We start from the raw sequence: 23,886 nt of genomic DNA on the forward strand, positions 1-23,886 counted from the left end.
TTAAACCAGGTGGGCGGTGGACACTTTAATCCGAAAAAAGGGTGTAATTTTTTTTCTACAGCAAAGGGCAAAAAAGTGAATAACTTGAGCTCAAGGCACCAAATGTATGAACTAACGAAAACAGACACACGCAGAGCGATGATACAATCGCGTACTGTTGTTCCACACATGACTCAGTCCTACATACAAGGTTCACAATTCCAAGCAGATTTATTATATTCAAATATATAACACGGAGACTTGCAGCACACACATACAGGCACCAGCTTTTTGCAGGTCGGTTGTACAGATGCTGACCGGTAAATATTCGCCGGTCCCTGTCAGCCAAAGGTTTCCTGTTGTTACACGTTGCCACTTTGAGAACTCTGATATGTCTCTGCGCCAGCGACCGCTGTGGCCGGAGAATTGTTTTTCCGGGCTGTCCGTCCGTCCATCCAGCCCCATTCCCGTGAACCTGATATGTTATGAAAATGTTCACTTGGACTCAAGGATGAATTGATCAGGATTGGCTCATCAAAGGTCCAAGGTCAAGGTCACTGTGACATCAGAATGTCGCAGTGACTTTTCTGGCCGTTTATTCAAAGCCATAACTCAAGAACAGGAGGGGAGACTGTGAGGCTGTATTTCACATTCAGCCGGATACTGAATTGATGGCACCAATCTCGGTTGCCCCGCCTTGAAACCCTGGTGATTGTATAGCTCTTCCGTGCTGCCTGGTTGAAAATGTGTGTGTGAAGCATTCACGTTTTCAGAATTTTTAGCTGTCATGGCTACAACTTTGTGTCCTATCAGAATCAGCTTTATTGGCCAAGCATGTGATCACATACTAGGATTATGACTCTGTTTTTTTGTTTCTCTCAAAGAACTTACACAAAACTACATTGAACATATGGGAGAAAAAAAAAACAAAGCTTAACAAAGTCAAGTCAAATCAGATTTATTTACATACCCCTATATCACGAACCAAAAAATAACACGTAAAACCTTTTATTAAATTCCCTCAGAGTCTTCACTACATATGTTATATGAGTCTGGACGGACATGGCACACAACTGCAGGGCAGTAATTCTACTTATCAAAGTTGCAGGCCTCACACATGACTGTACTGACAAGTCCTTCCCACTAGGGGGAGATGTCATTGTAGGATGGGTTCCCTCAATTCTATTTCCTCTGTTCTACCCCTGCATGGTCTGAGATCCCAAGTACCCACCTGCAAGCTGGAGAGGACCCTCGTGCAGTGCGGTGGGCAGCAAGGAGGTGATTACACAGGGCTCAGAAGGATTTGAATACCTCTTAAAGGTTTGTCTTAGATGAAGGAAAGCTGACAGAACAGAGGCAAATGAAAGAGAGGCACTTTATTTACAATTAAGTGTAATCAAAGTGATAATCCATCATTTACTGGAGATGTTTTTTTGTCCGTTTTGAGTCTTTGTGTGTGGCTGCGTGTACGGCATTGTGTCTGGGGGTGGAATCTTAGAGTAGCCTGGAACAGGGGAGGGAGCAAAAAGGAAATCGATAGCTGGTAAGGTTTAAGTTACTGTAAATTGCAGGCTGAGCCGAATGTGCGTGTTCTCATTCTAAAAAGTTTATTTTGTCTTTTTTAATGCTAAGATAACATCATAGACAGGAAGCTGTCTCCAAAGGGAGGAGCCCCTGTGAGAGAAGGCTCAGCCTCCTGCATGCTGCTGTTCTCCCGGGGATCAGAGGTCATGTGAGCAATTTTCAGTTAATCATTCACAGAACAAAATAAGCTTACTTTATTCTCCTGATGACAAACTACTTATTTATTATTTTTGAACAAGAAAATATCCCTGATCTCTGCCTTACTGTCCCAAATGCATATGCATTTACTATATACGAAACCAAACATTCACCTATACCTATACACCGTATACGCTATACTTTCTTTGGTCACATTTGGGGAGTAAACCGAAAGATTTAGGTCTTACCTCGAGGAACTGACATCACGCAGAGAGTCCTGACCTGCATGGCGGCAGTTTAGAAGTATACCTGTTCATGTTCACAAGTCAAAACCGTGCATGACAACGTCCGGGAAGCCTGTTTCATGATGTTTTTTTTTCCTTTGAAGCTCTATCAGACCTGGCTTCAGCCTGGGACACGGAGACAGCTGTAGGGAAAAGTTGGAACCGGGGAAGTGTTGAGCTGATGAACGAGGAACATGACAGCGCGGAGGATGAAGGGGAAAGAGGAGCTGCGCAAACAGAGTGGTATCCCAGGTGATGGACGATAAAAATCCAGTCAAGCTTCTGTCAAGCAACATGTAACCCTATCGTCCACAAAGATTCATTATTATGGGTCTTTGGGCTTGAGTAACAGCCTTATATCCTTGCACATTAAAAACATCAAAATCAATCTTATATACATGTTTTGCTGTCAAATGTCAAAAGGATACATATTAGAAGTGTGCTTACTGCCTGTGTGTGTGTGTTTAGGTGTAAATGTGAAATAGAAGGACCCTTCAATTAGTCTCTATATCTCTGTGTTCCTTTAAGTTCACTTAAGTGCTCCTTTTTTGGTCAAATTTCGGCTGTTATGTGACTCCATGTGTGTTCCCCTCTCAAAATACTCCATCACTCTTAAATGCATGGGTCAAAACTTCTGTATTACATAGTAGTGCAATATACTTTTACAGGACAATCCACAGTTGGAAGACTAGCTGTCTTTAGAGAGTGTAGAGCGATGTCAAGTTTGAGTTACAGGGTGTCCTTGGTGCTCTGGGATGTGATGGGGCTAAAGAAATTTATGAGAAACTTGTGTGAAACAACGGGAGGGAGGGGGAGATAATAAGCCTGAGCTCAAGTCAGAGCTGGAGGGAGGATTTTGACTAAAGAGAAGGGTGTGTGCTGGTGAGAGCAGGACGTCATGGTATGGAAAAGACAGTGAGGAAGTAAAAAAAAAGGAGTGGGTGGGTACGTGTGTGTGTTAGAGAGAGAGAGAGAGACTAGTTGGTATAAAAGCTCCCTCTCACACGCACGCTCCCATATCTCCTGTGTATTTTTTTGGGGGGGTGTGGTTGTGTGTGTGAGTGTGTTTTAAAAGACAAGCAGAGTGTGTGTTTGTGCAATTGCTGTACAGAGGACTGATAACTCCCCAGGATGCATCAGCTGATAGTGGTGACCTTAGTGCTGGTGGCACTCTGCTGTCTAGGGAGCGTGCATTCTTCAGCTTATGACAAGATAGTCACGCACAGTCGCATACGGGCCAGGAATGAAGGGTAAGGAGATGGGACATGGTTGACAAGTGGAAAAATAGAGAAAAAAGAAACAGCGCAAGGGGAGAAGAGACGACACAGGCCAAATTTAAAGAGCAGTGTAACAGTTATTGGCTTCTTTTTTTTTCCTTTTCTTTTAATTTAGCAGATAACTGGTGATATTAACAATTTTTGTTGCATTTGTCTTCAGATATAAGAACATAAATTGCATAAATTGTCTCAGATTTTAAATTTGTGCTGTTTGAAGGTGATTTTAAAACACATAGAGCACTAGATCATGATTTGAGAAAGAGGTCAGCCACATTGATGAAAATATCGATTCAAACCATAACGGAAAATTCAATATTGTCTCTCACATTCATTCTCTCTTCTATTATAAATATATGTGGCCAATTAAGTGTTTGAAATTGATTCTGAATTGAACTTTTTCATTTAATTTTAAGGAAGTTATTTTTTAAAGGGCTTTCATTGCTCTCTGAAATCAACTTATTTTAAGAAATTGTGATTGGACAAAATGAGGGTGAAAGTATTTGTTGTTAAGAAGCACTGTACATAAGCCTTGGCATGTATAAATGATGCTTTTCTTTCTTTACCTGCATGCACCCCTCCCTGTTTCATACCGTCACTCAACAACCCTCACCTCCTATCTTCTCATCTCATCGTCCTTTTTCTCTTCGCACACCTTCACTTACCTGTCTGTCTCCCCTCCCCTCGTCCACCCTCGTATGCCCCCACATCCTGCCTCACTTGCCTCCACCATCTTACTCCACCATGCTTCTCACTTTCTTTTTCACTCCCTCATCACCTTCTGTTCCCCCCACAGACCCAATGTGTGCGCTCTGCAGCAGGTCCTGGGGACCAAGAAGAAGTACTTCAGCACATGTAGGAACTGGTACAAAGGCTCCATCTGTGGCAAGAAGGCGTAAGTGTTTACCGAAGGATTGAATGGATGAAATGATGTGGTTTTATTTTATGTGCATCGAACCTAACTGGTCTTACCCAAAGTACAAACTGCTCACAGCATCTGCACATCCTGCAGTAAAGAACTAAAATTACATATGATTTTTGATAAAGGTGGTTACTCTGATTGTAGCAAATTCTTGGTGCAGGGGACAATTTGAGCATTCAAACCAAATGACGCCTTGTTTCAGAATTTTCTCGTAAGCCAGGCAAACATCAAATACTCAAAGTTTCTGTACATGTGGATGGATTGGACCCCTCGAACTAATCTCCTGACCTGTTACCTGGTCACCATCATTTCTATTGTACTAACGGCAGAGGTCAGATCTGTATGACCCCAGCTGTGTGGACCCTCGGGCTCTTTTAGCCTCCAGTTGTCTGAACATGTAGCGGTCTCACATTCCACTCTGAACCTTCACAAAAAAAAAAAAGGTACAAGTTTCATGATGATGATGATAATTAAGATTGAATATTTAAATTTTAAACAGTGTAAATATGTATTCTTTTAAGAATTTTGCGAGATCTCTTAAACATGGAAGGAGAGAGGGACCAAGCAACAATATATATCATTTTTGTTTTTCATAGAGCTTTAGCTCAGTATGCATTCATATGTTTACCCTTCACAAATAGATTTCATACTCTTCTTCTCCTACACACAGAGTCTCTATATATACAGTATAAATCTCTGTCACTGCCTCAACCACCCCTCCCCTCCTTACAAGTCTGGGCATGCTGTGTAGCCTGGGGGCGGGAGCACTCAATTATAGGCCTGCTTATGTTGTAAACTCTGGTCAACAGTGATTGATGCCCCACTTGTCATCTGACACGTCTCAGGTGCTCCGGAAAAAACCTATATGCTTTTAGTGTGTGCATGTGTGCAGTTGGGCACAACAGAGGCCATAGTGCGGCTCCATTTTCACCAGATTTGGGGTCCCAGCAGGGATAGTGGGCACCTGATATGTGCTGTATGTGTGTCTCATACAGAGTTTTGAAATTAAAGTTGCTCTTTATTTTCAGGCAAACCGTTCTTTTTCAAGTGAGCTGTAAGAAACTGCTGGTAAGATCATTTAGATGGCGCTGGTTTAGTGGGGTTTTGTGTCCCACAGTGGGAGTGATAGCTGTTTCAGTATTCAGTTATAAACTATAAAAATTAGTTTTGGCTGGTTTAAAAATGCCAAATTTCAAGATCTTAACGTGCCAAAATGTTGGATTAGCAGCTAAAGAGTGAGACGTGAACTGTATAAATTATTTTAGATTTTTTTGGACTTATGCAACAGGGCATGTTGTTGATGGATTGAGGTCTGTATGATATTTTCTTGTGACTTGATGTGCGGATGAGTAGACTTTAGGGTAGAATATACGAAATATAGCTTCCGATGTGCTGGTGGAGTGTAAGGCTCGGCTGGAGCCGTTCAGCCTCGTAGGTGACTAAAGTGTAGTGCAACGCTCCTTCTCACTTGTAATTGTCCACTCACGAACGTACAAGAACATACATGCCGACACACACACCTTCTCTTCAGCACGCAACCAGCATTACCAGCTGCTGCTGTGTTAGGATTAGCAGGAAGATGAGCAGATGAGAGGGAGAATGGATAAAGGAGTGATTCAGTACCAACGCGGTACAGTGCTAGACTACACTGAGATAATGCTACATGAAACCCCCCAGCAATTACTAAAAAACACAAGATAACATAATATGAGGCTACACAGGAGAAAAGGCAATGAGGGTTTCTACAGTAGATACCAAACATGTTGAATTGTTTGTGTTTCTTGGGCTGCTAAGATGAGCCAAAGATAAACAAGTCATCTTCATCTTCAAATTCTGTTAAACTGCTCCCTTGTTATAAATATTTTTTTTTCTGTCTTTTGAGTCAGGCATATTAAACAAGTTTGTAGAAGTTTATTAAGTTAAAATATTACTGATTGAAGTTAGGTATAAAAACATTTTATACAGCCAAAAAAAAAATAAAAGGTTCTAATGGTAAAATGTCTGCCTTCAAAAACTGATTGCAAAGAAAACAGAAAACTGAATTCTACATACATCTACGTTTAACTGTTTAGACCTTTTGCATGCATTTACCTGAATTAATCAAATATACTTTATGTGTATTCAAATTTTCATTTTGTACAGGGGCACAAAGAGACTACATTTGAAAAACATAAAACCATTCAAAGAAAATTCAACAAAAAGTAAAACATACGCAAAGCCAGAAAAATCTTGCCTCCCTCCGGCTGCGGTCACATTGAGGACATTGTTCGGCAGCAGTGGAGGAAATCCACCCAGATGTGGTTATGCCTGAGTTGGATTTGGTGTTGATGAAAGATTAGGAAAGGACGTTTGAGTGTACAGTACGGCTTTTTGGTTGTTCCAGTGTTCAGTGCAGGCTGGTGTTTGAACAAGCTGGTGTTTAAACAAGCTTGCAGAGTGCAGCATTTTAAGTAATACCTGGACTGAATCTCTCAGAAACCACTGTTACAAAGAACATATTGTGTTCATGGGAAGTTAACCTGCACTGTGTTCTACTAATTATCTACTCTGGAGTTGAATGATTCCACGGGGATTTCTTAATGCATTAATTTCCGCAGAGAACTCTCGAAGTGAGCTGCTGGAGGTTCAGGTGGAAGCAATTTTCCGTGTGTTGTCATGTGCTGTAGGTGACAGACACAACACAAAGTCTGCTTAAAATCAAGTTTATTTGTGGCCACAATAATAAAAATCCCATAATAATGGCAGGGAAGTGGTAAAGCTAGAGTATTAGTCATGTATAAAATAGAAAAATGATGTTCAGCAGTGTTCACGAGGCTATTGGCACTGAAGAGAGAGGAAAAACTTGATGGAGACACAAGAGAGACTAATGACTGTTCATTACATAACAGGAAAACAGTAATGTTTTTATCCGGTGCCAGACAACACACCTTGTATTTCCGTGTGAGTGTATAGTATGTGTGTTTGTGCCCTCATGCCCTGTGTTTGCACATCTGCTCCTCTGGAAGCCTCATTGAAGTGATTCATGCAGTGACACTGCCAGAGGCCTGGTCGCAGTGCAGTGGCTAGTTTTGCTCCCGGTCTTTACTGCGCATATTATCCTGTCAGAGTGTAGCCGCAGAGCAGTGACTTCATCCCTCTCTGACAGCCAGCTGTGCATGGATATTTATGTATTTTACATTATATCAATTAGTGTCAAGGCATAGAACGGTTGCTCTGTAAGCAACATGGCTATGTGCATAAAAATAGCAAATTCACATCACACACAAATACTGATTAAAGTGAATCAGAGAGGTTCACCAAAACATGTGAGTCATTTTAGAGAGCTGAAGGGAGAAAATGAGTGATGTTGGGGTTTCTTTATATGTGTCCACAGTATATTTGAAGTGGGCTATGAAGGAAGTGATTTCCTCTTGCATAACATATTACTACTGCTCATTTATGAAAGGAAGTTAAATTGTTATTTGTTTTGGATGTGAATTCCGTAGCGAAAGCACAGACTTCTTATAGAAAACACAGTATTTCCATTGGGAAACAGAAAGCAGGAAACTTCAAAACTCTGCCCCAAACGCAGGGAATGTGTAATAAGCTCCGAGCAAACCTTTCGAAGGTTTTTTTTGAAAACCCTCTGAAAGCCCCAACTGAAACCCATGAAGCGCTTCAGGTTAAACCACAATTAAATATATTCCAGTATTCAGGAAGTCCATGGTTTTTACTCTGGTGGATCATTGTTTAGCGTCCAATGTTGACTCACTGCTAGTTCTTTTGCATCTTGGAAGATGTTAAGATGTGTTAACTTGGAATAAATCCCAAACGAAAGAAACATTGACTTGTGGCTCACAGTGTCAGTCTTCTCACTTCCTATTCTGTCATTTATAACACAGCAATAAAGTGCAACTTGGTTTCCTGTAAACCATGTGGCTGATTGAGGAGGGTCAACTGTGCAGCTCCCTTGGTGTGCGTAGTGTTAGCAGGTCCTCTAAGCTTCCTGCCAGGATGTTTCTACTCCTTTGAGCCCTGTTTTCACACATTTTCATAAGCTGCCCCCCCCCCCCAAAAAAATCCAAATCTTTTAAATGGACACAAGAAGTGGACAAGATTTTGTTTTTCTTGGAGAGTTCATTGGGAATTAGATTAGGGGCCAAGAGAAAGTCTGGGATGGCAGCAGACACCCCTGTCTGGTTTTCATGTCTACATACTTAAAGTATCTAGATGCATATAAAGTATATACTGTAAAGCTCTGATTCCCTCAGCAGTGTGGTAGCTGTGAGTTTCCATAAAATTTCCAGACTATGCTGCAAAGTTTTACTGATGTTGCTCCTTCATGACTCTGACTCTGTAGCTTTTTTGAAAATTCTTGTTAATTTCCTTTTTTATATTCACTGGGTTTATAGCTGTTGCATGAGATATTGGAAATGATGTTGGCTGGCTCATTTGAGGCAAGTGTCTAGGGCTAGTCTTTCTTTCTGAGTCCTGTCCACCTTTTTTCTGTGATCAGCCCAATCGGACTTGCACGTTAAAGGTGTTTTCCTGTTCTTTTCTTCTTCTTCTTGACTTGCTTGCTTCTTTGGATGTCTTCTTACACCGTTACGTCTTCTGCTCTAGCTTTCAAATGTACTTTGCCCAATTCTGGATTTGTATTTTGGCATGTAAGATCCTCTCTTGGTGCAGCCTTGCTCTCCTGTCTCTCATGTCTTCACCACTCTCAATCCAAACGCTCGTCATTCTCTCCCATCACAGCTCCAGAGGTTTTTTTTCTTCTTCTGAGCTGTCAGTTCTGCTTAGTTAACCAGGGAACTTCCTTTGTTTTTCCCATCATGCATTACTTTTATATTTCATTTTGCTCTGTTTTATTTTTATTTTTGCTGTTGCAAAAACAGTGAATCATTATAATGAACTTTACAGCTCTCTGGCTGTATGTACTCAAGCACCATAGAAATCATTCTTTTTTGCATTGTGCACCTGGATAAAATGAATGAATGTTTCTCATAATCATGATGAATTTATTGAATCACTCACTGGTCTAACATGTATATGCTTTTTTGGCAGCATGGTCGTATATGAGTGCTGTCCTGGGTACATGAAGCTGGAGGGCATGAGAGGATGCCCTGCAGGTAGGTGGCTTAAACCACTGGCCGTTATCTGGTCTAATAATATTATTCTCTGTAGCAACTAGCCCATGTAGGGGTTCATTCAAAGTCAATTCAGAATTTCATTTCATTGGTACTATAGACTAGCCTGTTTCTGAGCATGAACAATCCCTCTGCCCCCCTCCCCCCAGTGGCTCCCATTGACAATGTGTATGGTACACTGGGGCTCGTAAAGGCTACAGCCACACAGCAATACGCCGACATTTCCAAGCTGAGAGAGGAAATTGAAGGCAAAGGCTCCTTCACCATGTTTGCACCTAGCAATGACGCCTGGGATCAGCTTGACCCTGTGAGTAAAATGGAAACTTTTCTAGAGGAACATAAATAAATATATTACTCACACAGTTAGTGCCCTTTAACCAATGTCGTGATTTCCCCAGAATGTACGGTCTGCACTGGTGAGCAACGTGAACATCGAGCTGTACAATGCTCTTCACTTCCACATGGTGAACCGCCGTCTTTTGACCAAAGACATGAAGAATGGCATGACTGAAACTTCCATGTACAACGACCTGGGGCTCTACATCAACCACTACCCAAATGGGGTCAGCTTATATGCAGTGTAAAAAATTCACAACATTGCATGAATGCATGACTGAATAATGTCTACAAATGACTTCTAAACCCATTGAATATCTTGGCTTAATATAAAATATCCTCTCGGTGAAGATCGTGACGGTGAACTGTGCCAGGATCATCCACGGTAACCAGGTGGCCACAAACGGTGTGGTGCATGTGATCGATCGGGTTATCAGCGCTGTGGGCAACACCATCAAGAATATCCTGGATTTCAGCGACGAGCTCTCCTCCTTCAATGTATGTAAAATGCGCTGCACTCTAAACATACTGGGTTTCAAAAGCCAACATTACATTTGACTAATGGAACTGGAGTGTGAAGTGTCAAGAAAAAAAATCGTATCAAAAACAATATCAGCTGGAACCTCAATGTTTACGGCAAAAGCTTTGGTCCAGTTATGTGAGACGTACTATCCTGTCTTGTTTCCCAGGCTGCAGCTTTGGCTTCTGGTATGATGGACAAGCTGGACCAGCCTGGCCACTATACACTGTTTGCTCCCACTAATGAAGCCTTTGACAAATTGAGCCCAGGCTACCTGGAGCGTATCATGGGCAACAAGGCTATTATTGCAGGTATATTGGACATGTGATACACTAATGATGACATAATCTACTAGCATATTATCCTCTGGTTCATGTGGAGAGACTTTAAATATTTTTAGCCATTCTGGCTATTCAAGGGATGGCAATGTCGGTTAGTTGGAAAGTCAGTCCAGCACTTTGGTCCAGTCTCTCAACGACTGTAGGATTGATTGCTGTGAAATTTTGTTCAGACAATTCATGCTCCCTAGAGTATGAATCCTAAAGACTTTGATGATCCACTGACTCCTCTTGCACCGCCAGCAGATCAAAGTTTTCAATTATCCAGTGAAATACCGCATCTCAGCATTGACTAGATAGATGGGCACTAAAATTGAATGGATTGCCACAAAATGTGTTGCAGACATTCGGGTCAAAATTTCATTTTGTCCAATACTTTTGTTCATGACTAAATACAAATGATATTTGCGTCACCTGTAGTTAATTTGTAGTGCTATTTAGCAAATGTAAGCATGCTAACACACCAAACTATGATGGGAATCATGTTAAACATTGTACCAGTTTAGCATCAACATGTTAGCATTGTCATTGTAAGCGTGTTAATATGCTTACATTGACATTTAGCTCAAAGCACCATTGTGTCTAAGTACAGCCTCACAGAGCCACGAGCCTGGCTGTAGATTTTTAGTCTGGTTGTTTTGTATATTTAACATAAACTATTCATTTGCCCCGAAGTGAATTTAAATCAGGCTGATAGGTTAATGTCCAATTAAAACTAAACCACTGAAAAACCTCCACTAAAAAGCATGTCTAAACTTATATACGTACCCCTTTTTAAGGAATAAAGAAGAAAACACCCACTCACTCACACAAGCAGGTCCACAAACCGCACAATGAAAGCAGGAAACTCATGTCTCCACAGTGGCATCTTATCTGTTTATTTGCTGACTCACTGGCCAGCTAGGAATGTCTATTAACATGAAGTCAGTTTGCAGTGTCCTCAGTGAGTGGCTCCCTCTGGGAACACAATATACCCACAGATACATTCTCAGACTCTTTGGCAAACAGGCTTTACTGACCAACCTTGTTAAAACAGCCAACAAAGTAAAGATGATATGGAGCCCTTTGCCTTGTTTCAACAAGGGAAGGTTTGGACCACAGAGTAATTTGGCCTGCAGAGCAACCCTGATTGTATTAGAATTTATGTTGGTTTGGAAGGGTTTTCCATCTTGTAATTGCAGTGCTTTTGCAGGCCAATTTTGGTTGCTCAGTTTGACAGTTGGACTCAGTCAGAGGTGTAATCCCATATCTAAATGTTGAAAGAATTACCTAAATATTTCTAAAAGAGTGGAAAGAATAAGTGTGTGTCCATGTGCGTGTGTGTTGAATACTCAGCAGAACTGTAAACCTTGGGGTGCATAGCCAGATAACAAAAATAACTACAGGCAACCCACAAAGTCTATAAAAATGTGTAATCCGATCAGATACTTTTTTGAAATCCTCGACGTCTCTATCTCACAATTCTACAACGTTTATACCCCATCAGGTCTGGTGAACTACCACCTGTTGAACAGTATCCAATGTTCAGAAGCAATCATGGCAGGATCAGTGTATGAGACCGCGGAAGGCAGCACCATAGAGATCGGCTGTGATGGCGACAGTCTGACAGTCAATGGCATCAAGATGGTGATGAGTAAGGACATCATCACCACCAATGGCGTCATCCACTTCATCGACCAGGTGCTCATCCCTGACTCAGGTAAAACACATTATGTGAATTTTAGTCCAACTTCTCCCTCAGCAAATACTAACATTTGTTCAAATCATTCAGCTATATAATTTTTCTTTGATCAACAACATTTCATGTTTATGTGATTCATATCAGCCAAGGAAGTGATGGAGCTGATAGGAGACTCCCAGAGTACTTTCGCTGACATAATGTCCGAATTGGGCTTAGCCGCTGCAATGGCTCCGCAGACAGAGTACACACTTCTTGCTCCTCTCAACGCTGCCTTCACCAGTGAGTTGATCTCCAGTTTTTATGGACAGCAAAGTGCCACTGTGGTTTACTAAAGAGACCTTGAGCAACACATTGAAATGCTTTGCACAAAGTGATTGAAAAGTCCCATTTTGTCCTTCAAAAATATCCCAACTCATTTCATACTTTTCACTACATTTAACACTTTTTTCAAGGAGCACATAAGAGAAATAATTAGATCATTTGTCAGAACTGGCATTTAATATTAACTGTATCATTTTAAATCTGTAACTTGTCTCCGTGTTTGTCAGATGAGGAGATGTCAAAAGACAAGAGCCTGCTGAGATTCATTCTGGAAAACCACATCTTGAAGCTGAAAGTTACACTGAGTGAGCTCTACAATGGACAGCTGCTGGAAACACTGGCTGGCAAACTGCTCAGAGTCTTCATTTACCGCACTGTGAGAGCTATGCGTATGTGTTGTGTGTGTTTGTTTCACCAGAGTCAAACGCAGTCAGTAAATAACAGGGGAAAAAAGATAAATTAGAGGTAATGGAAGTACATTGGAGAGAGATTATTTCCATACTTACCAACTGTTAACATAATTTTGCTGTCTTTCAAGTATAAAAAATAACAATAAAACAGCCAATTAGTCCAGCTCTGGGCAAATGAAGTGTGTTTCTGCTCTGGTGGTTCTGATATTAGAATCAGCTGGGTTTATCTTTCTTGCAGACTTTTATTGTTTTATTGATTGCAAAATGGACAGTGTGACAGTCCCCCTCCCCCAAGCTGAATACTTACTGGATTTGTACACTGACTTTTAGACCTGCAACTCTACTCTCTGAATGTTCCTCTTTTGTTAGGCTGTGTGCATAGAAAATGCATGTATGGTGCGCGGCAGTAAGGAGGGAAGCAATGGGGCTGTCCATCTTATGAAGTCCCTCATCAAACCAGCCGAGAAGACCATCTACAAGCTCCTGATTGCTGACGGACGGTTCAAGTACGATCTACATCTCAGTTTATGTTATTTTTTACCGTACTTGATATATTAATTAAAACCGATGTAATCATTGTTTATTTGTTGTTTTTAATATATTTGCTTTCCTGACTTTGAAGCAGAAGAAACAACAACATCCTCCTCTTACAACTGAAAAGCTGAACTCATAAGTAGCTCAATTCAGCACACCCGGGCATTTTGCATGTACAGCTTTACTTGGTCTGGTATGTTACCAGTAGCTCGTGTCAGATAATGTTGGCAGATGGTAGCCATTGCATTGTAGCTGAAATTACTGAGTCAGTTCACTGACACTTTGATGCTACTCGCTCTCAGTCAGTTAATGAATGGTGTCTTTAAAACAAATGACAAAGAGAATCTTGGGAAATGAAGGGAAATTCAATGTGCCATTGTCCTGTAATTGCCAGTTGTAGCCACAGTACATTATTATCCTCACTGGAGCTTTTCAAGTGATTTTCCACACTACTTGAAAATTTGATTGGACACAACCCTCTGATTTTGAGGTTGCTAGTTATCTAAAGGAAAGGGAATGTCAAGGGTTCAGAGAAATAACATAGAAAAACCGAGAAATTGAGTTGTGGTTTAAGGAAAACAGTACCTTCTTCACAATAAAATTACCAAATGTTAGTGGCAATGCATTATCATATACATTTCACATTTTCTGGCAGAAGTAGAGGCTGATGACGAATAACTGAGGAAGCAGATGTGTGAATAAATGGGACCACACAAGCAAATGATTCTCACACAAATCCCAACCTCAAATCCATCATATCACATTTCCAAAATCATAATTCTCCTGTCTAAAAAGAGCAACACGGGGCCAGTTTTTGATCCAAATATGATATACATATAATCTGGTCTTTTCGCCGTGCGAAACTCTTGCCATTATAGCTGGAGCTGTTATCTTCCTGGTGGAAAAAAGTGTTCAAGGTGATTAAAATTGATGACAGTACTAGTAAAGAAAAAACACAGACGTCGATGGCCGTCATTAAATAAATAAAAAATGGTAGTTTTTATTATTTCTGCTTTTGTGGATTACAAAACATCATCAGCATCATTATTTCCAGAAACGCAACCTGGTCATTACTCTTAGGCTTAGGCTTCATTACACTCCTACGGTGCTGTATGTTCATTGTGTAAATTGATGACTTTCCTCTTTCCTTTATTTACATTTCATTTGAATGAATGTAGGATTTTCCTGTCACTGATGGAGACCGCAGGCCTGACTGAGCTGCTGAGGCAGGAAGGCTCCTACACCATCTTTGCGCCAACCGACGATGCCTTTGATGGCCTCAGTACAGAGGACTTTGCTCTGCTCAAAAGTAAGCACTCTGCTGAAATGAACACGTCCACTTAGTTTCATGCATCTCCCTTTAAAAATCAGCGATTGCTGTCAAGGTAGTTTGTTCTGATATAAAGTTACATAATGCAGGGATGAGGGGAGAAAAATATGCCAGCACTCGTGCACAGTATGTGAATCATGTTTGCCTTGTGTTGTCATTGACAGGCGATCTGAATGCTTTGAGAACCATTCTGCTGTACCACTTCAGCAATGGCGTCTTCATCAATGGAGGACTAGAGGGAGGAGTGACCAATCTGCTCAAAACCCTCCAGGGCAACAACTTGCAAGTTCTGTCTGTATGTACAAATCAGCCATCGTTTGAGTGTGTATTTTTGTCCTTAGAATCGAAGACAGGGATTATTTCCTGAATCTGTCTCCATTTTGCACAGACACTGAACAAACAGGGATAAAGCCATTGAGGGAAATACCTATTTCTGCACCAAAAGATGCATCAGCACATGGAATTCAATACGTTAAGAATGTCGCGTTTTGACTAAAATGTGTAACCATGACTATATTCCACAGACTACTTATTTTGCAGCTAGATTACTGCCCAATTCCTGCCCGCTTTAGATTGGGTGAAAAAGCCGTTCTGGGAAATGTCGTAAATAGCCTTCTTAAGAAGAAACAGATGAGACATTATCCAGATCTTGATTCTTCCTTGTAGAGCATACTTGTATTATGTTATCAAGTTTTAAATGACCACACATAAACACATATTTTTCACTTTTTCTCAGAGCCTCCATCATGAGACTTTAACCCAGTTTTCTTCCACGTTCTCATTTAAACAATAGCATCAAACGGCCAGTACTAATCTATTACTTGAAAGCTTGGTATCTCTGGAGAACAGCCAGAAGTAATATAATCTGGCTTCCTGTCATTTCCGTCAACACCCACTCTTGGTATTCACCCACCACTCCCACTTCCTATTCTGATACTCTGGACCTGCCATTTTTTCTCTTTCTGTCTCTTTTTCTCTCTCAGTCTTCTCGTATCTGTTGTCCTAATTTCACCCATTACCTCAATTTTACCCTCACTCTTTTTCCTATCGTGCCTTCAGGTTATCAGCCCAGATCTCATATCAGGCCTACAGGGCTTCCTTAATGGACACAGGAAAGCTTGTTTGGGATAATGCTCTGATAGGAAAGCCGGCTATTCAGGCCTCAGTCAGTTAGAACAAAAAGAAGGGGACACTGATTTCTTGGTCATGTGTCGTTAGGTTTTTAAAAACTGGACTGAGGCTGTAAGTGATGTGGCAGTCGAGTGGGTGAGAGGGAGAGAGAGGAAGCAGAGGAAAATGGAAACCTATCCCTGACTTTCTCAATACGTCCGTCGTCAGTCAAATTAGTGGAGACAATTAAATTGCAGGAAATTAATCAGAAATGGAAATCCCAGATGTCACTTCCCACAGTGGGACTCACTGCCTGCGATTTCTATTAAGTCTCACCGGTCCTCACAACCTCTCATGTCAAACCATTTCGAAAAATCGTAACTTTAAATATATTAAGGAGTAAAAAAAAATTACAAAACTCACAAAATAAGACTCTGCCTTATTGATACCATTGAAAAATTGATATCGATTCACTGTTTTTTCTGTTTTTTCCCAGGTAAACAACTCTATTCATGTCAACTCTGTGGACGTCCCAGACAGTGACCTGATGGCAACAAATGGTGTGATCCATATAGTGAAGAATGTTCTCTATCCCGGGGGTGAGAACAGCTTGCATTACCATACGATCATGCAATGTGCACTCTGTACTGGAATGCGTTATGTTATGTTCTTTTGGTGATGCATATTACTTACAGACCTCCCCGTGGGCCGCCAGGACCTCCTGGTTCTCCTGAAGAAGCTGATTAAGTATATCCAGATAAAGGTAGGGAAAGAGAAAACACACGTGTGTGAATATGTACAACTCAAATTTTCTACCTTGTGTATTTTTTTTTGCCTTATACCTTCCTTTTCTGTTATTCTTTATGTTCTTTAGTTTATCTCTGGATTTTCTTATGCTGAGATCCCACTCACTTTCATCAGTAAGTTTCCTTGGTGCCCACTATCGCTGTATGAGTTGGGAAAATTACTGTGTCTGCAACAAGTTAAAACTAATTTTGTAACTTCACAGAGAGGACCGTCACAACCACTCATTATGTTGAAACAGGTAAGACCACTGTTATTAACCACACGATTGAAAGTTTTGAATTGGTTTTGGTCAGAGAATTGATTTATCATTAGTGGTGATTATAGAATATACGACTGCCTTTAAAACTAACTGATTCTGATTCTTTCCTCAAAAATGAGCTTCTGCTCTAAAGTGGAATCCAATCTGCAGCCACTTGCACATTATACACATATCATTTCTCCACTTAGGAGTCTTCCCCGGTCCCTCTCCTTTGTTCCTCTGATAATCCCGCTCTCACTATTACGCAAGTCCACTCGGAGCTCTTGTCATACTTAATCACCTCCTTTAGAGATGAGGTAAATAGGCTGTCAAAGCATACCAGTGTCAGAGCCCATGTAGGACTCCTGGATGTTGTTCATTCAGTTGGGCTTGGTCCAGTACACCTCCACACAGATGGGAGCATGCCTTGATGTATTAGATAACATAGGAGAGATAAAGCCCAGTTCTTCAAAGGTGATTAGCCACGTTACATGGACCATAGGACAGAAGGTCTGGACCACTAGTTTTTAGGGGCTGCAATTTTTTGCTTTAAATTTATGGAAAAAATAAAGCTATTATGATTTCTGTTTTCTACAACTATTTTTGGCAATGTGTTAATACAAGAGCTTCTAAAAGTTCACTGTGTTGTGATACCATCTGATATGAAATTGCGTTATTGCTCCCAGGATGTGATTGATGAGTTAACCTTGCTGAATAGTAAGAGTGGTTCATCTTGGTAAAGCAAACTGTTCCTCATGTCGATATACTGTATGCTAAATTAAAATCTCACAGGCTTAAATTCCAAAAAAGGTGTAGTTTCAGTTGCTCTAGTTGTAGATCTACTGGACTTTAAAAAGAAATTAAATCTGGATTTGAAAGGTACAAAATAAAATAAAAATAGAAAAATACACGTGGTTGTAAAACCATGTAGAATACAAACTCACTTTATACATGCACGTGCACACGCCCGCATAAATTTGAATAACATCACTATACTATCTTTAACGGGTAGATTAGGTGGAATGGTTTATCATCCAAATCATGTATAGTGTACCCTTGTACTAGTATAAGCTCTCAAAGCAAAGCAGCCAAAGTTTTAAGCCTAAATTTACCCAAATCTCTAAATAACTTTGAAAGGCAAACATGAGCCTGGCTGCGGTTATCGGATCAGGCCTCGTGCCTATGGAGCTCGGCCCAAAGATTAGCCCTCTGATACAAACACCCATCTGTCAGCTTTCATCTCTTTATGGCTCATATAAATAATGTCACACAAAAAAATCATCACTCAAAAGCAGAAAATGTAAAAGAAGTAAAAGAATGTTCCTGGCTGACGTTTCTGTTGAAGCGGAATCAAAGAAGGATCTGTAAGATGTTATAGAAATATCTACCTCCAGATGGGAATTTATTGACTGGGTTCAAATCTTGTCGAGAAATATTTTAAAAAAGGAATATGTAACGTCACATTTTCTCCCTCCCTATGATTTTCAAACCGGTGGTCAAGATTCTGTAATCACCAAAACTTGTAAATGCTGTATGACGTATGAACATGTCCGTCAGTGTGTTACGCGATGCTTCAGAATCAACAAAGAGGTTAGGGTGGTCCACAGTGAGCAGCTCACTGGACCACTTCGCTTACTAAACCTTGAGTCTGCTCCCTCCCCCATAACAAAGATTATGTGGGTGTTTTAACCTTTCTCTCTATCAGTCCCAAGGGATGCTAATGTTACCTCTTCCTCTCCTTACAGTCCCTGATGTAACAAAGGTGATCAAAGTCATTGACGGACAACCATCCGTCACAAAGGTTACCAGGGTCTTCGAAGGGGAGCCAACCATCACCAAGGTAACAAGAGTCATCGAAACAGAACCAACATTCACTAAGTTGGTTGTCGAGGGGGAGCCGGTGATCACAAAAGTAACCAGGGTCATTGAGGGGGAGCCTGAAATTACCAGGGTTACAAGAGTTATCGGGGGTAAGGTCATCTTTCATATTTTGAATGCCAATGATAAGTTAGATGATCAAATTTGGACCAGACAAAGGTTTCGACATAGATTTGATGACAAAACACGTTGTTTTCTTTATGCAGGTGGGGAGCTTGATGAAGATGGAAAGAGAATTACAGGTCAGTTTCGCTGAACGTGTTGACTCCCACGAGGAGTGAATTTCATTTCACATTAGATTGCCAGGGTGATCATCTGTTAAATCATCAGACAAATCGTTTCCATGGTGTGCACCATCTTAGCCTTAAGGGAACATTTTTGTGGACGATTTGTGGATTTTTCATGAGTAAATCAATGTATTTGTAAATCGAAACCAGTATTCAGACTCACTTCAGTAACCATCCCCACTTTGTGGTATATATTCCCTAGCAATTATGACTGCACAGAAGTCCTCGCAAATGCTGCGTTCTGTCCAGCTGTTGCCGAAATTGGAATCACATTTTCATGCCCGCTTGTCAGTACTCAAATTTAGCGAATAATTAGCCTGATCTTAAGCAGTATCTCGCCAAAATTTGCATTTGCTTCTCACAAGAGCAAGCACTGTATTTTGCATACCCTCACAAGCCACAATAAGTTGCGAGTCAGGGCTAGCAGTTTGGCTTGTCACTGGTGGTTCAAAGACAAACCAAAAAAACCCAGATGGTTTATATCCCGCTCTGCTGTTGCAGCCAGGGTTTCTGTGTTTTCAGTTTCTCAACTTCTGGATCAATATTCAGTATTACTGGCTCAAAAATATTCGCATCTTCATTTTTCTGACATGACAGAATAGCACATAAAACTGGTTCAATTTTTTTTTATAGTCAAGTTTAATCATCAGTAAGCAGCAAACCAGAGAGGAAAAGGTTTTGTCCACCAAAGACGGTAAAACCTTTCACATTCATCTGCCTGCTAGGGGCATTATATCACATAAAACTTCTTGTGTAGCTGCATTACCAACCCATAAAAACAAAAAATAAAAGGCTGCAGCCTATGAAGATGAGCAAAGTCAGACTTACCCAAACAGAACTTCATTAGCATTTGTATCTAGACCTACCTAATCAAATCTAATGGTTCCCAAGTTAAGAATGCCATAAAACACAAGAGTCTCCCTTCCACTATTTTAAATCACCCCGAAGATAAACCTTTCACTATGATTACACTTACTGCTCCATTTTCTCTTTTTCTTTACAGTCACAATTTATGTCGCCTATGTTTTCGTCGTAGTCAGGCTCATGAAGTAGGCCAGGGACAGAAAAACAGTGCCAATGAATGTTTAATAGCTGGAGCAGTTATGTTGCTTCCTGTTGGGGGAGAATCACAAATCATCTATTGTAATTTGATGTGACAATGGACAGCCGGATATGTTTTACACAGAGAACACTCACAGTATATTATGACAAGCTTTGGCCAGCCACCATTCAAAGCATTTACGAGCTCATTCTGGTTTATGATGTTTATATAGGCTCAGTAATGATGCTACAGAGGAAGGAGGTTGATTTTCTCGCAGTCCTTCTCATGGCTAGGCACACACGACATGAAGATAACGCCAAGTTTTTCTACGTCTTCTTCCCCTGCCCATGGTGCACCATGATTTTGATGTCTGTCCATCTCATCACTTATCCGTCTAAATTTCATCTCTCCGTCAGTTTTCTTTTCGCTCTGGCAAGAATCCCATCATTACCCATACTCTGTCTGCTATAGCTGTGATGTGTGAGCAGTGTGCAAATTATAACATGCCATTTTGGGTTACACCAACTCCAAAATGCCACTGGCTTGTGTGGGTGCAGCGGCAGTGAGCTTTAAGCTGCTTTCCCCTACAACTGCGTCTCTGGTGTCTTGCAGCTTAGTTTGTGGGCTAAGAAAAAGAATTTGCTCTCTTTTTTTTAAGCTGAAGACCTGTGCGTTGCACCCTGTGCATTTGTGTGCAGGTTTGTGTGTGTGTGTGTGTGTGTGTGTTCATTAATACTGCACATCTGTGCTTGACCTGGTGTGCGGTAGCGGAGGAGGTGTTTTACGGGGTGTATGTACCTGTCAGTCTGTCTGTCTGTCAATCAGAACAGTTGCTAAGTCGTTAGATGACTTTCAACACCCTTCTCCGCTGCCGGTCTGAAGGTGGAGCCACATACGCCACAGTGAACGAGCCTCATATCATTGAGGGTAGGGTCTTCTTACATGACCACTTCATACCAGACATGTTTGTGTTGTTTCCTCCCTGAAATAATCATGTTTACAAATCTTTATTCATCATTTGCCAGATATGTGGTTACTTCAAGGTGGGAAAGAGAGTGTGATGCGTTTTTAAAACTCTAACCCTACAGATGATTTTGTATGTGACGGATAAATTGTTCTGTGTTTTGGATCTAACGGTTTTGTTTTAAACATTCAGGCCCAGACTTCTCAAAAATCACCACCATCCATGGCAACCCAAATCTGATCGATATGGAATCAGAGAGAATTACCAAAATCATTAAAGGTAAATACTCATAACTGCAGATGTGCAAAGATTTTGTGCGGTACTTTTGTGTGTGTGTGGTTGTGCCCCAAATGCAGTGACTGACTGTGTCTTCGTTTCACAGAGGGAGTTAGAAGCGGAGCTGCCAGGAGAGCTCCAGGTAAGAGCCCAGTTAGTTGATGACACATTCATCAACAACAAAGTTGGATCGGACTAAAAAGAGTTTGCCAAAATCTACATAATTGCTGCTGGAAAATATGCGGAGCAAAAGTCAGTTATCTAACTGCAAATGAGCATTATTGGATTTTCCTTTTGTTCTTGTGATTATTTTCATTTCATTATCTTCCTTTTCAGTCCTTCCAACTAATCTTCACGTCTCATGTCTTTCCCCCTTGAGGGTTTTTTTTTTTTTTTGGTCCCTGTTTTCATTCACACTAACACACCAACACTCTGTCTCCCCTTTTCCAGCTGGAATGAGGAGAGCAAGACTGGTCAGGCGTCACCACAGGCCAAGGGAGTGAACCCAGCAGAGATTAAAAAAATAATAGTAAACCACCTTCGGGCTCACCGCAGAGAGACTGAATGCATGACCGGCGCTCCTGGTTGAGTGCTGGAGGATTGAAAAACTGTGGACCAACAGGGAGACATCTAGCTTTGTCCAAACCACCAATAACAATGATTGTTTACTATTCCATCTGGACCATACTGTACCTGATAGGCATGATGTGTAATAGCAATGCAATGACATTAGAATACCCTTCATGTAAGTAATGTAAGTGTGCATGGAAAATATGAATTTTTTGCTGTGGGGTAGATGGTGTGTAAGGTGAGATATATTCTACCAGATCCTACCTAGAGATTTTTTTAAAAGTTTGCTTTTTTTTTTTTTATCATGTCACTTTGTAAACTTGGCTTGGGAAGACTTTTGTATGCTTTTTATGGTGCTTGCATTCCATACAATGGATGCATTTCAATGAATACAACAAATGAACCGGTGTCAAACAGTGTTTTGCAACTATCAGATACTGGACTGTACCTCTGTAAATTATCACATGGTAATTAAAAAGACACAATGAATTTTTATATGGTTTTCAGTAATTATTTGCAGCTTCCATGACTGGTTTTACTCCACAAAACCAAACATTTTTCATGCTTTTGAATGAGAGTTTGACCTTCATTTGTTTTAGCTAATCTTCCTTACAGGAATGTTTCCTTTCCAAGTTATAGCTATCTGCCTTAATAAAACTGAAATAGATTTAGGTGGCTAAACTTAAACTCCGAAGTTTTATTTCCATATTGATCCTAAACCACAGCTCAATGCAGAACATAGAGAAAACAATACCGTGTATTTTGCGAGTCCACGGCTTCATTAGATGCTGTTAAAAGGTGTATTTTACTTTTCTCTTACTTAATTTTGCATTTTCACAAACATGTTTATGAGAGGTTTTTCCGCATCCCATAGCTTTTCAAAATAATTTTCACATTTTATTTAATTTTCAAATTACATAATGGTTACACAATGCACTATTTTCACTGTAGCACATGTACCAGTAGTATTACAGAAGTGTGAATCTATTGGACCGCTTGCAATATATTCTATTTTCTTCCTGCGAAGCAAAAACTAACATGGCGAGTGTAGCTCTTTCGCAACATCATTAAGATGATCCAGGGCAGCAGCAGCAGAGGGGAGTTGAAATTTGCGTAAGGGGGCTCCTGGCAAGGGACTGCATTACAGAGTGCAAATAACAAGGTGACGAAAAGAGGTCACGATGGAAAATGTTAGAGTGTTCATGCAGCACAGGGATATACATGCCCAGAGTCTACACACACACACACACGCACATACGGACAACAATCGACTTGACACTTGATAATGACACTCTGTGCCTCATTTTCTAAACAGACACACACATTGAAGTTATTAATCAAATCCACCACAGAATTCTATGACAAATGTCAGGATTTGTTTCACCTCTTTGTAAAACTGTCGGTTTCCATCAAACTGCAGATCCCACCAGCAGCTCAGGAAACAGTCAACACATAGATTGTTAACTACAGTATGTTGATGTTCTCTTGGCAAGTTTATTATTTGAGGTAATAGCCAGGATTCAGTTCTGGCTTAATTCATCCGTTGTCCCCTTCAGAAAGCCATAGTGATAATACGATGATGCTTTTACTGTCAATAATTGTATTATTAGTGATTGTAGTCATAGTAGTCGTTTAGTGCAAGTAAAATCAGTAATGGTTATGAATATGGGAAGCAGAAAATCTATGTTATTTTCTCCAGTGATCCATAATAAACAGATATAAGGCTGGGGAAAAAAACCCCTGCTTCCTTTTGGTCGACTGGTTTTCCCTTTGTTCTCCTCTGTTCTCCCTTCCTCATGTGTCTGTCTGTCCTCAGGTTGCCCCCCCTTGTCAGTGTGTGTGCTTGTCTTTCTTTCCCTTTAAGGAGCCAGGCACGGCTACCTGGGTCCCTCTCCTGCCAACTCACCTGCACAGCTGCTTCCAATCCATTCATC

The 23,886-nt window shown here is 40.7% G+C and overlaps 1 protein-coding gene across 5 annotated transcripts; it reads left to right on the forward strand.

Moving 5' to 3' along the window:
* The first annotated feature begins 1,194 nt into the window (after window positions 1–1,194).
* Window positions 1,195–22,447, forward strand: LOC120802226 (periostin-like). 5 transcript variants are annotated; one of them, XM_040149805.1, is made up of 24 exons: window positions 1,199–1,257; window positions 1,612–1,711; window positions 2,090–2,237; window positions 4,056–4,154; window positions 9,228–9,292; window positions 9,460–9,617; window positions 9,709–9,873; window positions 9,998–10,144; window positions 10,336–10,477; window positions 11,991–12,203; window positions 12,330–12,464; window positions 12,734–12,882; window positions 13,286–13,422; window positions 14,629–14,759; window positions 14,945–15,075; window positions 16,387–16,489; window positions 16,586–16,653; window positions 16,765–16,810; window positions 16,900–16,935; window positions 18,681–18,905; window positions 19,020–19,055; window positions 21,299–21,385; window positions 21,489–21,524; window positions 21,833–22,447. In XM_040149805.1, exons 3-24 carry the CDS (start codon window positions 2,167–2,169, stop codon window positions 21,883–21,885), a joined length of 2,433 nt encoding a protein of 810 aa, XP_040005739.1. In that variant the 5' UTR covers window positions 1,199–1,257; window positions 1,612–1,711; window positions 2,090–2,166; the 3' UTR covers window positions 21,886–22,447. The 5 variants fall into 5 exon arrangements, with proteins under 5 accessions (XP_040005741.1, XP_040005739.1, XP_040005740.1 ...); XM_040149806.1 differs by having other exon boundaries at window positions 1,241–1,299; XM_040149804.1 differs by lacking the exon at window positions 1,199–1,257 and adding an exon at window positions 1,422–1,522.
* Window positions 22,448–23,886: the final 1,439 nt, after the last annotated feature.

The sequence above is a fragment of the Xiphias gladius genome, chromosome 17 (assembly GCF_016859285.1).
Source record: "Xiphias gladius isolate SHS-SW01 ecotype Sanya breed wild chromosome 17, ASM1685928v1, whole genome shotgun sequence".
Classification (NCBI taxonomy): domain Eukaryota; kingdom Metazoa; phylum Chordata; class Actinopteri; order Istiophoriformes; family Xiphiidae; genus Xiphias; species Xiphias gladius.